Source organism: Myotis daubentonii, chromosome 3, assembly GCF_963259705.1.
Source record: "Myotis daubentonii chromosome 3, mMyoDau2.1, whole genome shotgun sequence".
Taxonomy (NCBI): domain Eukaryota; kingdom Metazoa; phylum Chordata; class Mammalia; order Chiroptera; family Vespertilionidae; genus Myotis; species Myotis daubentonii.
The window spans coordinates 60,865,874-60,882,956 of NC_081842.1; the positions used below are offsets into that span (position 1 = coordinate 60,865,874).

Here is a 17,083-nt window from a genome sequence, read left to right on the forward strand (position 1 = left end):
TTTAACTAGAGACCCAGTGCACAAAAATTTGTGCACTTGGGGGAGGGGGGTCCCTCAGCCCGCCCTATGCCCTCTCGAAGTCTGGGACCCCTCGGGGGATGACCACCTGCTGGCTTAGGCCTGCTCCCTGGGAGATTGGGCCTAAGCTGGCAGTCAGACATCCCTCTGGCAGCCCGGGAGCCCTCAGGGGATGTCCACTTGCCAGCGGAGAGCAGACCTAAGCTGCAGTCAGACATCCTTAGCACTGCTGAGGAGGCAGGAGAGGCTCCCACTACCACCACTGTATTGGCAGCCATCAGCCTGGCTTGTGGCTGAGCAGAGCTCCCCCTGTGGGAGCACACTGACCACCAGGGGGCATCTCCTGCATTGAGCATCTGCCCCCTGGTGGTCAGTGTGTGTCATAGTGACCAGTCATTCCCAGTTATTCTACTGTTAGGGTCAATTTGCATATTACCCTTTTATTATATAGGAGTGCCTGGCCAGCCTGGGTGAGGGGCTGATGGCTGTTTGCAGGCTGGCCACAGCCCCTTCAGGGTGGGGGGTCCCCCTTGGGGTGCCTGGCCAGCCTGGGTGAGGGGCTGAAGGCTGTTTTCAGGCTGGCCACACCCCCTTCAGGATGGGGGGTCCTGTTGGGGTGCCTGGCCAGTCTGGGTGAGTGGCTGATGGCTGTTTGCAGGCTGATCACACCCCCTCAGGGTGGGGGTCCCCACTGGGGTGCCTGGCCAGCCTGGGTGAGGGTCTGATGGATGTTTGCAGGCTGGCCACGGCCCCCAGCCACCCAAGCTCCCAGTGGAGGCTGGCTGGAAGCAGGTGTCTGGGATTTATTTGTCCTCTATAATTGAAACTTTGTTGCCATGAGTGGAGGCCACAGCCGGCTCAGGGCAAGCGGGAAGCTTGGCTTCCTCCATCGCCCAGACAACCAAGCCTCCTGCTTGCCCCAGCGCCATGGCAGCCAGCCGCCATCTTGGTTGGGTTAATTTGCATAAAGTTGCTCTGATTGGCTGGTGGGCGTGGCTTGGGTGTAGCGAAGGTATGGTCAATTAGCATCTTTGTCTTTTATTAGTGTAGATAGTGAAAGACCTCACCATAGCCAGTTTGGCTCTGTAGATAGAATGTCAGTCTGTGGACTGAAGGGTCCCGGGTTTGATTCTGGTCAAGGGCACATGCCCGGTTTCCAGGCTTGATCCCCAGTAGGGGATGTGCAGGAGGCAACTAATGAATGATTCTCCCTCATCATTGATATTTCTATCTCTTTCCCTTCCTCTGTGAAATCAATAAAAATATATATTTTAAAAAAATAGTGAAAGACGAAACACTTTCCCCCTAAGATTAAGAACAAGACAAGGATGGTCACTCTAATTCTATTCAACATTGTCTGTAGGTCCTAGATGCAATAAGGTAAGAAAAAAATCAACTGCATCCATTTTGAAAAGGAAGAAGTAAAACTGTCTTTATTTTAAAGTCAGCTGATAGTCTATATAGAATATTCAATGGAATCTACAGAAAAGCTATTAGAACTAATGAATGAGTGTAGCAAGGTTTCAAAACACAATATATACATATATATGTATATATATATACAAACATCAATTGTGCATATTGATTGTTCAACATTCAAAATTGAAAGTAAAAAAATTTATAATATAACAAATATGAAATACTTAGGGATAATTTGATTAAAAATTATGTAAGACCCATACACTAAAAACTATAAAACCTTTCTGAGAGAAATTAATAAAGACCTAAAAAAAGGGAGAGATGTACATTGTTCATGGGTGCTATGAAGTGAATGTTTGCATCCACCCCCAAATTCATATGTTGAAATCTAGTCTACCATGTTTGGAGGCAGGCCTTTTGGGAAGTACTAGGTCATGAGGGTGAATGGGGTGAGTGCCCTTATAAGAAGAGGCCAGAGAATGTAGTAGCACTCTTTCCATTATGTGAGGGTACAACAAGTTAGCCATCTGGAAACTGGAAGAGGGCTCTCACAAGAACTCAACCATGCTGGCACCATGATCTTGCACTTCCAGCCTCCAGAACTGTGAGAAATAAATTCATTTTGTTTATACGCTACCTAGTCTTTGGCATTTGCTTATAGACAATGACTTACAGGATTTAATATTAAGATGTCAATTCTCCCCTAATTGATCTACAGATTCAATGCAATCTCAAAATCCCAGGTATCAATTTCTTATAGAAATTGATAACCTCGTTCTAAAACACATGGGGAAATGTGCAGGAACAAAGTTAGAGGGCTATCAATACCTGTTCATTATTTTGAGTGGAAGAATGATTTTACAGGTATATACATATATTGAAACTTACCATATTGACCCTTTAAATATATGCAGTTTATTACATGTAATTTATACCTCAATAGAGCTGTTTTTAAAATGCTAAAAGGCAGAAAAATTAGAGTAAAAATACAAGAAAAAGAACATAGAACAGGTTGGAAAAATAAAACGAACAGTAGCATACTAGATTTTTAACTCATTTATGTCAGAAATTATCTTAATAAATATACTATTCCAATTAAATGACATTGAGCTAAAGAATAAACATTAAAGATGGTTATGAAAATATTTTTACAGTCTAAAAATCCCTTTATTTTTATTTTTAATTAAAAATATTTTTCAATTGCAGTTTACATTCAATATTATTATTATTATTATTATTATTTTAAATATATTTTTGTTTATTTCAGAGAGGAAGGGAGGGGGGAGAGAGAGAGTGATCAATGATGAGAGAAAATCATTGATTAGCTGCCTCCTGCACAATCCCCACTGAGGATCGAGCCGCAACCCAGACATATGTTCCAACTGGGGAATTGAACCATGACCTCCTAGTTCATAGGTTGATGCTCAACCACTGCGGCACGCTAGCCGGGCTACATTAAATATTATTTTTTATTTGTTTTAGGTGTATAGCATATGGGTTAGAGTCTAAATACCGACTTCTGCGCATGGGCCATGAAGTTTCAATCGCACTGTACGTGCATGCCCGCACGTGGTATTTTGTGGAAGAGCCACACTCTAGGGGCCAAAGAGCTGCATGTGGCTCGCGAGCCGCAGTTTGCCAACCACTGGGTTAAACCATCATATAACTTACAAAGTGTGCCCCTGATGTTTTCAGTAACCAACTGGCACCATACATAATATTATTGACTATTCCAGTATTATTGACTATCTATAGATTGCTTTTGGTAGTATGGACATTTTAGCAATTTTAATTCTTCCTAGCCATGAGCACAGTATATGCTTCTATTTATCTGTAGCTTTTTCAATTTCTTCAATGCTTTTAATTTTTCCAATACAGATCTTTTACCTCCTAGTTAAACTTACTTCTAGGTGTGTGGGTTTTTTGGGGTGCAATTTTAAATGGGATTCTTTTTTAAATTTCCCTTTCTGATACTTCATTATTGGTGTATAAAAAATGCAACTGATTTCTAGATATTTATTTTGTATCCTGCTACTTTACTGAATTCACTTATCAGTTCCAGTAGTTTTTGGTGGAATCTTTAGGGTCTCTATATACAGTATCTATCAACTGTAAATAAGGACAATTTTACTTCTTTTCCAATTTGCATGATTTTTATTTCTTCTTCTTGTCTGATTGCTATGGCTAGGACTTTCAGTACTATGTTAAATAAGAGTGTTGAAAGTAGACATCCATGCCTTGTTTCTGATCTTAAGGGAAATGCTTTTAGTTTATCCTCCTTGAGTATGTTAGCTGTGGGTTTGTCATATATAGCCTTTATTATCTTGAGATACATTCCCTGTAGTTCCACTTTGCTGGGAGTGTTTGTTATAAAGAGGTGCTGGGTTTTGTCAAAGCTTTCTTTGCATCTGTTGATATGATCGTATGATTTTTAAAAATATATTTTATTGATTTTTTACAGAGAGGAAGGTAGAAGGATAGAGAGTTAGGAACATCGATGAGAGACATATATTGATCAGCTGCCTCCTGCACACACCTCCTACTGGGGATGTGCCCACAACCAAGGTACATTGCCTTTGACTGGAATCGAACCTGGGACCTTTCAGTCCACAGGCTGACGCTCTATCCACTGAGCCAAACTGGTCAGGGCTGATCATATGATTTTTATCCTTCATGTATTTATATGATGTATCACATTAATTGATTTGCAGATAGTATACCAACTTTGCATCCCCAGAATAAATTCCACTTGATCATGGCATATGATCTTTTTAATGCTGGATTCTATTTGCTATTATTTTGTTGAGGATTTTTGCATTTATGTTTATCTGGGAATTAGTCTATCATATTCTTTCTTGGTAGTGTCTTTATCTGGTTTTGGAGTTAGGATAAAGCTGGCCTCATAAAAGGAGCTTGGGAGTCCTCCCTCCTCTTGAATTTTTTTGAATAGTTTGAGAAGAATAGGTGTTAGTTCTTTAAAGGTTTGGTAAAATTATCCTGTGAAGCCATCCAGTCTAAGACTATGTTTGTTGGGAGGTTTGGGTTACCTCTTTAATTTCACCAGTGTTAATCTGTCTGTTCAGAATTTCTGTTTCTTCTTGATTCAGTTTTGGGAGAGTTTATGTTTCTTGGAATTTATGCATTTCTTCCAGATTATTCAATTTGTTGACATATAGTTGTTCATATTCCCTCATAATCCTTTGTATTTCTGGGGTGTTAGTTGTTACTTCTCCTCTTTCATTTCTGATTTTATTTATGTGGGTCCTCTCTCTTTTTTTTTCTTGATGGGTCTGGTTAAATATTTGTTAATCTTGTTTATTTTTTCAAAGAACCAGCTCTTGGTTTCATTGATCTTTTATAATTTTTTTAGACTCTTTATTATTTTCTTCCATCTACTCACTTAGGACTTTGTTTGCTGTTCTCTTTTAGTTCCTTTAACTGTAAGGTTAGATTGTTTATTTGAGATTTTTCTTGTTTCTTGAGGTAGGCCTATGAATACTATGAATTCATAGTACAAGGTAATACTATGAATTTTCCTGTTAGAACTGCTTTTGCTGTGTCCCATCGATTTGGGGTTGTAGTGTTCTCATTTTAAGTTGTTTCACAGTGTCTTTTGATTTCTTCATTATCTCATTGTTAACCCATTCATTGTTTAGTAACATGTTATTTAGCCTCCATGTCTTTGTGTTTGTTTTTTTCTTCTTGTGATTAATTTTAAGTTTCATACCACTATGATCAGAGGTGTTTGATATATTTTTAATCTTCTTAACTTGTTGAACCGTGTTTTGTGTCATAACATGTGGCCTATTCCAGAATATGTCCCCTGTGTACTAGAAAAGAATTTATATTTTGCTGCTTTGAGATGAAATACTCTGAAGACATCTATTAAATCCATCTGATCTAGTGTGTCACATAAGGCCACTGTTTCCTTGTTGATTTTCTTTCTGAAAGTACTATTCATCAATGTCAATGGGATGTTAGAATCACCTACTATGACTCGGTTCATTTTTTTCTTTCTTTCTTCTTTAGTTTTTTCTTGTCTGGGAAGCTCTTTATTTCTCCTTCAGTTTTAAATGCTAGCCTTTCTGGGTAAAGTAGTCTTGGTTGTAGGTCCTGCTTTTCATCACTTTGAATACTTCATGCCAGTTTCTTCTGTCCTGAAATATTTCTGTTGAGAAATCAGCTGACAGTCTTATGGGAGCTTTCTTGTAGGTAACTAACTGCCTTTCTCTTGCTGCTTTTAAGATTCTCCTTTTGTCTTTAACCTGTGCTACTTTAATTATGATGTGACTTGATATGGGCTTCTTTGGGTTCATCTTGCTTGGGACTCTCTATGCTCTCTACAATCCACAGTTTGTGGACTCCTCTGCTGGGACTAATTGTGTGTGGGAAGGACCAAGCTGTGCACCAAGTCCAGCTTCCACTAGCACCAAGCCTGGGGGCAGGTTAGCAAAAGACCAAAGGCACCTAGATATCCACCTATGCCTTCCTCCACCTGCCTCCATCTGCCACTGCCTATTAGGCTCAGTCACTGAAAGAGCCTCTGGTGGTACTTGAGTTGCATGAAGTATATTCTCAGTGATTCACCAGGTAGGGGTGAGTGTTCACCAGACTGATACAGGCTTAAAGTCGGTGTCAGTGCTTGGTTCAGACTGAGGCCACTTAGTGAAAGTCTCAGAGTACACCAAGGCTAGGTGTCACCTGCTGGGTGCCTGCAGATCTTTGTAGTAGGGAAGGGTCTCTGCTACATGGGGGTGAGGTCAGCAGAGTTTGTTGGACCCTAACAGACCAGCATTTGGTCGTGTGAAGGGAGGACTCTATACTGGTTTGTGAGGGAGAAATGGCCTCAGTCCTAGGGCCACACAACTTAGTCTGTCCCAGATTTTGCCTGGACCTCCTGGAGAGCCTAAGCTTGGCAGGGCAGGGCTGCCAGAATTTGGAAAGATGGGGCTAGTGGATCTCCCATGAGGGAGAGGCACAGGTCAGATTCACAGGAAGGAGGAGAGATGTCCCCTGTCACAGAGCCACAAATCTCCATCACTGACCTTCCCTGCCCTGAGTCTGCCTGGACCTCTACACCCCACGACCAGGCAGCTGACTCTTCTGCAGGGCATGAGCTCCACAGGGTGTACAATAGGAAGTTGAGAAGGTGGAGATATTACATTTCCCCAAGCTGTTGCATTTGTAGGGGAGTGCTCCACCCAAGAAAGATGACACCTGCTGTGTAGGAGAGGGACTCAGCATAGGGACCCTGGCAGCTGTTCTGTCAACTCTCTCCCCAGAGCCACAAACCCCAGTTTGTCCTCAAACGACTCTAGCCTATTCCTCCCTTCCTTGGCCAGAGCTGAGAGTGTTGGCCCTTTAAGAGGGTACCTGGGTGCAGTCTCCCACCTCTCCCTGGCAGACAGAATCAGGGGCTGATTTTCATAGCCTGATATTATTTGGGTGCTTCTTCCCAGTTCCAAAGCCCTATGTGAGTTGAGACCTTTTATTCCTCAGGGGAAATTTTTGCACTCGAGATATCCTTCCAGATTTTCAGCCACCACCTGTGGGAGCAGGACCAAACCCTTTTGCGTATGCACTTTTCCCACCAGTCTCTATGTGGCTTCTTCTGTAAATCCTTGTTTATAAGGTTTATAACCAAGTCTTCAGTTGGTTATCCAGGTTGATTGTTCTATTTTAGTTGTAACTGCAGTTTTATGGGAGGAGGTAAATGTAATTTCTACCTATTCTACCTCCATCTTGGATCTCTCTGCCAAAATGATTAATAAAATGATTTAATTGGTGACAGTTTGTCATAGTGTTTATCATTTTGCCATCTTTACCATTCTTTATTAGTGGGTAGCCATGAAGAAATATTTGCTTTAAGAGAAAAACTTAATTAAAAATATTTAAATCTCCGGTTTAAGCTGAGTTGTGGTTTGAAATGAACCTCTTCACTTGGAATTGGATTTATAGGAAGGTGTTGATGGGTAGCCTGTGATTCCCCCCTCTTGTTTTTGTATGTCAAATATTACATATGTATATGTTTTTCAGGATAAGATCTATAACTTCCATCAGTATTTCATGTCCAAAAAACAATATTTATGAATCATGCTTTCAAGAGTGGAAAAAAAATTGAGTGATGTTCTTAAGTGTCCAATTTCTCAAGAGTATTTCTCTGAAATTAATTTCTAATGAATAATTCAAGTGATCTGGCCTATAAGCATGTGCATGAGCCTCATCACAGCAGCTTATAATAAAAAGCAGTATTCCAATGGTTTGTGTGATTTAAACTTTGGTGAAAGCTCTATATTTCATTTAGCTGGACTGGGTGTTCCTGGTATGATTCCTAGATAAGCAGCTGCAGCATCACCTAGGGCAGGGGTGGGCAAGCCCTGGCACGCGTGCCAAACATGGCACGCCAGTAACTTTTGCTGGCACGCGAAACCCTCTCTTATAATCTTCCATTTACAATTTTTTTCTTAATATCGACTTTTTTATTTTTCAGATAAATTCAGTGTAGGTGCATCTTAGATAAATAAATAATTTTACATAACAAGTTATCTTAAAGACCATAGACATGGATTGATGAGAGAGGGGAAGAGCAATTTCAATAGTGTCAAAAACGAACTACTGAGGACTTGGAATGCCATTCCAGAAATTTTTTTCTGTTTAAAAAAGTTTGCAACAGCGTTACTCTCCATGTTTTCATCCACATACGCTTGTGAATCTTTGTTCTCAGTGGTGAATTTTGTTAAGTCTCGTAATAGGAGTAGCCTGACGGATGAAAGTAGTAGCTCGTGCATATCTCTGAAGGTCACGAAATATAAACCTGATGTAAAATCTCTGTCATCAGTGATGCAGCAGCAAAAGTCCCACTGATGATATCAAACGGAGTCATCAAGTTTTCTGTCAGACTATCAGTGTACATGTATACACTAAAAAGTAAATGTATTTTTCATCATCATATACTGTGTTTTTGTGGCTCGAATGAATTTTATTATTTCTTCAAGGTTCTTCACATATGTACACCTTAAGAGATATCAAGTAGGCATAACATGTTCTCAAAAAATTAGGGTTGGCACGCAGAAGAATTTTGAGTCAGATATTTTGCTGGTTTTGGCACGCACTGACAAAAAGGTTGTACACCCCTGACCTAGGGACTTACAAGAAATGCAAATTCTCAGGCCCTACTGAATCAGAACTCTGGAGGTGATTCTGATGTGCAGTAAAGTTTGATAGCCACTGTGTTAAACTATACTTAGAAAAGCCTATTCTCTACCCCTTGCTTCCAGAGCAAGTTTAGGACAGTTTGGTAAGGACAATATTGATAGCTGATATTTTTCATCTTTATCCTCAAAGAGCCTGAATTGCTCTCACACAAGTGTCTTGGGTTGCACAGCAACAGTGAGCAACAGTTTAGAGAAATCCTATGTCCAACTAAAATTGGAATTTAGAGACACTTATAAAAATTCTGACCAGGAGTCCCGTAATTCCAAGGCCCTTGGATCTCTCTTCCTTTGAAGAGTAGAGCATTCAGTCTCCTGAACACTGGCCCTCAGGAACTAAGTTTTATTTACCTTTTCCCAGCGGTGTGGCACTCTCACAAATGTCCTTTAAAAGATTGCTCGGTATCATCATGGATCTGTTTGCAAGAGAAATATTAATGAATTCACTCAACCTATGTTCTGAGTACCCCACAGGACAGAGGTCTCAGCTGTAGCAGCATAGAACTGGAGCTGTCCAAACCAGCCTCTCAAACCTTCAAATGCTCATTCTCTCTGGTCCTTCTGGTGCCTGGCGCTTGATTTGTGGTGACACCTTACTGTTTCACTGAATAACAGCATAGAGCTCTTCACAGCAGTTCTCATCAAAGGAGGGCAGCCAAGTGGAATTCATTCTTGGCTCTTAATAGTTTTCAAATTAGAATTTTATTGCATATTAATGAGCACTAATTGACATTTGTGACTGGTTTTTATGGAAATCAATTTGCATAATAGCACCTAAGTGCTTTTAGGTAACAATGCAATTCTGGGAAGTTGGTAAGGGTTTTAGTATGTTGCTGTTTTGTTTTGTTTTTAAACTCCCAACTCCAGTCCCTGGCAACAGTGTAGAATACTAACAGATTTCTAGGATCCGTCTATAAAGAAGTAATGACTGACAGCCCAGTGTGGTTGTGTGAACTTATATCTGGGAGTCAGCAAAACACATCAGTGTAGGGCTCAGAACGCAGGAGATCCTCTCAGTGTATCAGAGAAAGATGATCCAGCCCTCCTTCATGGATCAAACCTCCGGTTTCTCCTGAGTGATAAGAGTATCTAGACCAGTGATGGCGGACTTATGACACGCGTGTCAGAGGTGACACGCAAACTCATTTTTTTGGTTGATTTTTCTTTGTTAAATGGCATTTAAATATATAAAATAAATATAAAAAATATAAATCTTTGTTTTACTATGGTTGCAAATATCAAAAAATTTCTATATGTGACACGGCACCAGAGTTAAGTTAGGATTTTTCAAAATTCTGACATGCCGAGCTCAAAAGGCTCGCCATCACTGATCTAGACAGTTTTGAGGATCATTCCTAGGAGTCTAGGACTCCTATTCTATATGTTTTCTAAATGTCTCTGAGTCCACTTCAACAAATAGGTGTTGATCACCTACGTCATATCAGGCATTGTGCTAGGTACTAGGCAACACCATGTTGACTTGTTCCCTGCTGCATCCCTAGCTCTTAGCATAGTGATTGGCACATAATAGTTGATCAATCAATATTTATTGAATTAATGAACATGGTCTCTACCATTGGGGTCTAAAATTTATTATTCTTACAAAATCTGATTTTGAATATAGTATAGAGAACATTGTTCTTCATGTTAAAAGATACATTAATGACTCAGAACTTGAGATTCTGTTAGGAAATTTAAGGAAACAAGATGGATAATCTCAGTTATATGCCCCAAGTCTCCTGTACAGATGACCCTTCTATAGCTCAGAAATGAAAGACGCTGATACTTATTGATGATTTAGTACCAGTATGTGTAGATTACATTTGCATACATCCTATACATACTATGGTTTAATCACCAACAAAACCTATGAGATGTGGGCAGTATTATCTTGACTTCATTGAGGAGACATGTAAGAAATGGAGAAGTTAAGTAACTAACCAAAGCCACAGAAAATGATGTCTCTGAGATTTAAATTCAGCCTCAGCTTTGTCCCTTTCAGTGCCACTCATTATACCCAATGGTTCTAGGATATGTGAGGTGAACCCAAATTCCAAGTATGGGGATGGAGGGCTGCCCTAGGGCTGTGTTCAGGATATGCTCTATATTCAGTTGACTACTGTTTATGGTTAAATTTATTATTTACACTGTTTCTCAGATTCCCTGGGGGACCCAATCCAATAGCCAGTCTGATTCAGTATAATTCTACCAAGCAACCAGAAAAATTTAAACACTGTATAGCAAAGGGAGAAGAAAAGTTACAATGTGAAGCTAAGAGGTAGTGTACAGCCTTGTATAATGTTGAGCAAAATGTTCCCCAGATTGTGGGAAGATCACTGACAGTGTGCTGGGAAGCGTAGGAGGAGAGAGGCTTTGGAACATGGGGATTAGGAAAGAATGGTGATATAGTTCAAGAATTCATACAAAACCCAAAGATCTCAAAGCCTAAGGGAGTGCATGAAGTCTACTCTCCTTCCCCCCACCCCACCACCTCCCACCCCTGCCAAGGGACAACAATGACTCCATTCTGCTTCTAAAGTTCCCGAAGGATGTGTTTGGAGCAGCCACCTCTCCTCCCCTGCTCTTCCCTTTGGTGAATCAAGAATTCCTGAGGGGTCCCTGCCTCAGGGTCCTTGGGATGGTTATTCAGAAACCTTGAAAGTCTGCAGAGACCTCAATTGGAGGCACTTCAAAGGCTTTAAAAGGAAACTTTTATCACCTCCCCTCTTTCATAAGGCAAATCTGAAGTTCTGAGAAACAGATAAATTCAGTCTACTTTACATCGTTAGGGAGAAAATGTACAAGCTTCAAAGCTTAAACTCTCCCAAGAGAATATTCTTTCCCCGTCCACTGTGTTTCTTGTCTCCCTGGGACCTCCTCCACAGACTACTAACCAAGCCCTAAGCTGTTAGTTAGCCTTATGACCCTGCCTGCTTTCCCAAGCCCAGGCCTCTGCCCCACTGTCCCAAATGTGTGGAATAACAACCATAACTTCCTTTAAAGGCCTTTTAAAGTATTATAGAAAGAGCACTGAACTTGGGAGACCCAGGTTTTATTCCTACACTCACAGTATGATCCTGAGCCTCTCAACCTCTGTGGGGGTATTTTCCGATCCATAAAATGAAGAGATTGGACTTTATGATATCCAAGGTTTCTTCCAACTCTACCATATCTGTAACTTCACCTTCTTTCCCTGGCTGAACCAGCTTTTCCTAGATATGCAATATTTCCCCACCCTAATCTCACCCCCACGCTCTCTTAGAAAGTATTTACAACTGTGGGCCATCTTCTGGACTGAGGATCTTTGTGGCAGATGGTCTTAGGGAGACTGTATCCCCTCTGCCCTGCTTGCACCTGCTTGCTGCCCCCATGAAAAGCAGTGTATGCACAGAGAATAGAAGTGAATTTACTATTAGTATACGTGACCCATATTCAGGATGTTTGTAAATCTGCTATCAGAACATAACACAGTGCATTCAAAGGTAATTAAAAATGCATTTTACATTCCCTGTTGTTTATCATTATCTGTGTATCTGCTGCCTACATTAGTATAGTTAGCAGAGAACTATTGCCTCAGACAACATTGGTGCCAGAAGGAACCTTAGTGAACATCTAGTACGATGCTGTTGGTGGTGGTGGTTTGAATAGATACATTTTTTATGCATTTGCCTGTGGCTCTGTCTTATCTTTCTTAGTGGGTACCCTGAGGTTGTGGGACTTCACATAATGTATCTGTTTGCTCACATTGGGTGGAAACATACCTATTATTCCAACTGTACTCCTTTCTTCTGCTTTTACTATAAAATATGTAGTGCGAAGAAAAATAAAGACATAAGGAGATCTTCCCAGCAAGCAAAAAAAAAGAAAGAAAGAAGTAAAGAAAGAGAGAAATAAAGAAAGAAAGAAGGAAAGAAAAGAAAAATGAAAAGAGAGAAACATACTATGCATGAGATACAAATGTTCCAGAAAAAAGTTAACTTTTCCTGATATTTGAAAGGAAGAGAAATTATACCACGTGTCCTCCTGGAGGAGCCACTAAGTCAGTGTTGTAGATCACACCCTCAACAATAGCCTATTAATACCTACAATGCTAAATTCATTCGTTCATTCAATAAGCATTTATTGAGTGCCTACTATGTGCCATGTATGTTTCAGTGTACTACAGTTATTATTATTTTTGATGCTGAAATTATCCTGTCATTGGCTAGTGGGAGGCAGTTGACACCTGTGTCATTTTGACATGACTCTGCTCTGATACTCTTTTATTTTCTCGTATGACAAGATGTCCCAGTTCATGTTGTATATTTCCAGCTCCATAAATTGTCCATTTTGCTAAAGAAAGCAGATTTATTTTAGTGAAATGTTTCTTTAAAGACCACGATCTGAACACTTGGAGTGTTTATTGTTCCTGGGTTATAATTATTTCCAAGCCTCAGCTAACAGACTTGGAAATATGAATTTTTTTTTTAAATATTCTGAGTTCATACTGCCATTTCCCACTGATATTAAAGGTTGAACTTTTTTAAACTTATTTTATTTTATGTGTGTATCTCTTTTCTCTGCCTTTGAAAATCTTAGTTTCCAATGACATAAATATAATTACTTATTTGCTTTCTCTAATAGATTCTTATATGTGTGGATTCATATATATAAACTAGGAACAGTATCCACTTAATTCAGTTTAAGATTTCTTTGTGGGTATTTTTTGTCCTTAGGATGTATAATTAAGTTATTGTTATTTAAAATAATTCTTCTCTATGTGGTTATACCATCAACTTGATATAGTTTGGTTCATTTATTTCAATTTACTTTTAATTCTTAAAGATTGATTTTCTTCTTTTTTTGTATCATCCAACTCTCTCTTCTCAATACTGAGCCATTCACTGCTTCACCAGCTCCTCATGTGTGAATCTCTGTGAATGTGTGCGAACATTGGAGTTGATTGCCTACCCATGGGGGAGCCCAGTATCATGATATGTAAGGTCTCTACACTGGGTATCCATGGACTGCAGGGGAACCTCACATGTGAAGTCCCATGCCAGTGAGTTCAGTCTGTCCCAGGGGGCCTTTGCAATGTACTCAGAAATTTATCCCCTGGGGAATTTATGTCCAGATGGGCAACCCCATCATATTCACAGAATTTCCTAAGGATGATTTGGACTTAAAATTGCCAGCCTTCTAGGATCCAGTGTTGATCAGGGTTTCTCAATCTTAGTATTATTGACATTCGGGGCCTAAGAATTATTTGTTCTTTGGGCCATCCTGTTGATTGAAGGATGTTAAGCAGTATCCCTGGTCTCTACCTACTAGATGTCAGTAGCACCCTCCTCTCAATTTATGTGTGTTTTTTTGTTAATCCTCACCCAAGGATATTTTCCCCAATGATTTATTTATTATTTATTTTTATTTATTTTTATTTATTTTTAGAGAGAGAAAGAGGAAAAGGGGAGAGAGAGGAGAGGAGAGAGAAACATCGATATGAGAGATACACAGATTGGTTGCCTCCTGCACACACCCTGACACGGGCCAGAGAATGACCCTGCAACATAGGTATGTGCTCTTGATGGGGGATTCAAACCTCGGACCCTTCAGTGCACAGGCCAACGCTCTAACCACTTAACACGCTGTCCAGGGCTCCTCTCAGTTTTGACAACCACAATATCTCCAGACATTGCCAGATGTTCCCTGGGGATGAAAAGTCACTCCAGTTGAGAAAGACTGATTTAGACAGACTATTGTGGGCCGCACTGCAGGGACCCCATAGTCATGAACTAAACATGGAAACACCCACCAGACCATTTGATGTCTTCTCAGGAGAAGTCAGTCCAGAGTGTCTGCCCTCGGAAGGGTGTGTGCCAGGAGGACACTGGTTTTGGAATGTAATCCTGGATTCAAGTCCTGCCTTTACAGATTTGGAGCAAGTTTCCTCACTTCTCTGCTCTATGTTTCTTTATTTGAAAACAAGGGATTGATGTTGTTTACCTGGCATGACACTGTTGTAGTGAGGACAAAGTGAAGTTCTACACACACACACACACACACACACACACACACACACTGATGATATATACTTCAATCTGATTTAAGGATTCACAAACATGGACTTGATAATGGTTCAAATATAAGTGTATTTATTTGCCAATATGATTAAAAGGGAAGTCCAGCCAGTGCTGCTCAGTGGTTGAGCATCGACCCATGAACCAGGAGGTCATGATTCGATTCCTGGTCGGGGCACATTCCCAGGTTGCAGGCTCAAACTCCAGTAGTGGGCATGCAGGAGGCAGCCAATCAATGATTCTCTTTTATCATTGTTGTTTTTATCTCTCTTTCTCCCTCCCTTCCTCTCTCTGAAATCAATAAAAAACATTTAAAAAATTTAAAAAGGGAAATGTAGGAAAAATATACCTTCAAATCCATCATGTAGTACAGGCTTCACTAAAGATTACAATATTACTCTTATGCTATAAGGCACAATAGGAGATGTCTAACTTTAAATAGAAGTAAAAGAACAAAAGGTCTTTTTAGCAATATCAATTAGATTAGGATGCAAATAGTCATGTTTTTATATTTACTTCTTAATTTTGCATTCAGTAATCTGACTAGACTGCACAAGAATTTAAATGTCTTGACAGGAGATAGTAGCTGTTAGTTCTCTTGGGATTTCACTGTAATGAACCTGGTAAATAATTCAGGACCATAGGAGAGGCCAATGAGTCGGCAGCACCTGGTGCTATATTGTTCATGCTTAAGCACGCAGAATCCAAAGATAGCATTCTACACCTGTCACTATTGTTCTGGCTTAAACAGAAATTCTATGTTCTGTGGCAATTGAAATAATAATTGATATTTTTTCCTCTTCCAATTTTTCTCCACAATAAAAGAAAGGTGTGCTAAACTATTTTAAAAACAGAAGTGATATCCTCTTATAAATTTCCACTGGTAAAATTTCAAATCTGTTTTCTGTATTAAGTGATAGAATGCTTTAAAGAATTAGGGACCTGCCTACCTTTTCTGCTGGGGCTAAACTGAGTCTTTCTGTATTTCTACTTTTGTTCTGCAAGGTAGAGCTTCTCTTTATCACAGTATTCACATTGTGAGCATCTTCTGAGGGAAATAACGCCATCCTCTGTCCAGTTGCTCACTCTGAGGACATCCCTAACGTCCTCAGTTTCTCCCCCTCTTACCCAAGTGGCCTACCTCACTTCTCCTAGTAGTCTAACACTTTAAAAACAAGCAGAAAACTATTGGCAAAGGGCTCATATATTCTCCTGTGCCCCCAGCTGAGTGGACATAGGAAGTCCCTCCATTCCCCAAGAGAACAAGAGCCGGAGTGACCGGCAGACATTGCATGCAGACAGCGGGGGGGGGGGGGGGGGGGCGGGGGTGCACCAGAGCTCCCCATCCCCCAGGATCAGACAGAGCTTAAGCCATGAGTTGCATGAAAGATGTTGGAAGGGCAGGGGATTTCTCAGTAGGGAAAAAAGGAAGATGTGCTTCACATCTCCGAACTAAAGTTTTTACAGTGCTGGGCCATAAAAAGGACCTGAAGAAAGACTGTAGGGCTTTCTATCGCTAAAGCTTCATATCTAATTGTCAGATGTGCTTTGTCTTTGTTTTTAAATGATTGCTTATTAAAGAGGTTTACAATATATTTTATTTAAGTATACTATTTTAAACCTTTGTTATATATAATAAAGTATATAACTGTGTGTAATAAAAACATAACTATCTAATTAAAATATATAAAATATTTTAAACCTCTAATAGACTATTTACATATACATAAATGTATAATTTATTTTTAACAGGTTTGATTGCTTTCCTTCAGGACCTGTGTGAGAGTACTCGGAGCAGTGACTGCCATCTGGTGGCAAGCTAGAATCATCACTTTGTGGTTACCAAGATGCCCACTCCTGACTCACATGGTATACACTGGCAACAGGGCACCCCGAGAGCCTGGAGGGTGATTGAGGAAGGAGCTTAGTGAAATCACGTTCGCTTCCACCTGAATGAGTTGTCCATTCCTGGATTTGGAACCAGGAGCCAGCCCCAAAATGGCACCTCTGAAGACAAGATTTGAGATGCTCTTTTGTTTTAGACAAAGATCTGCTGGTTCCCTACCAGCGGGTAATCAAGACTGAATACGCACACACCAAGAGGGGCATGTGATGACATGGAGCCTGAAATAAACTGCTCTGACTTGTGTGACAGTTTACCTGGCCAGGAGCTGGATCGCAGACCCATTCATGATCTCTGCAAGACAACGATTGTAAGTAAGCAGCCCTGGGGTGTCAGGGCTGCTCAGAAATACATGTGTTGGGGGGAAAGGGGTGGGGGAGGAGGAAATGTTAATGAAGGACATGTATTTCCAGGCTTTGGTGATGATGGGGCAGTTCACCTTTGATCTACAGAAGAGCCTCATTCCTAACAGCTTC

The 17,083-nt window shown here is 40.3% G+C and overlaps 1 protein-coding gene across 1 annotated transcript in view; it reads left to right on the plus strand.

Moving 5' to 3' along the window:
• Positions 1 to 17,083, plus strand: part of GPR156 (G protein-coupled receptor 156) — a 110,458-nt gene that overhangs the window by 20,635 nt on the left and 72,740 nt on the right. The window contains exon 2 of the mRNA XM_059687729.1: positions 16,457 to 16,917. Within this exon, the coding sequence (XP_059543712.1) occupies positions 16,822 to 16,917 (96 nt within the window). The 5' untranslated portion in view covers positions 16,457 to 16,821. The remainder of the gene's footprint in view (positions 1 to 16,456; positions 16,918 to 17,083) is intronic.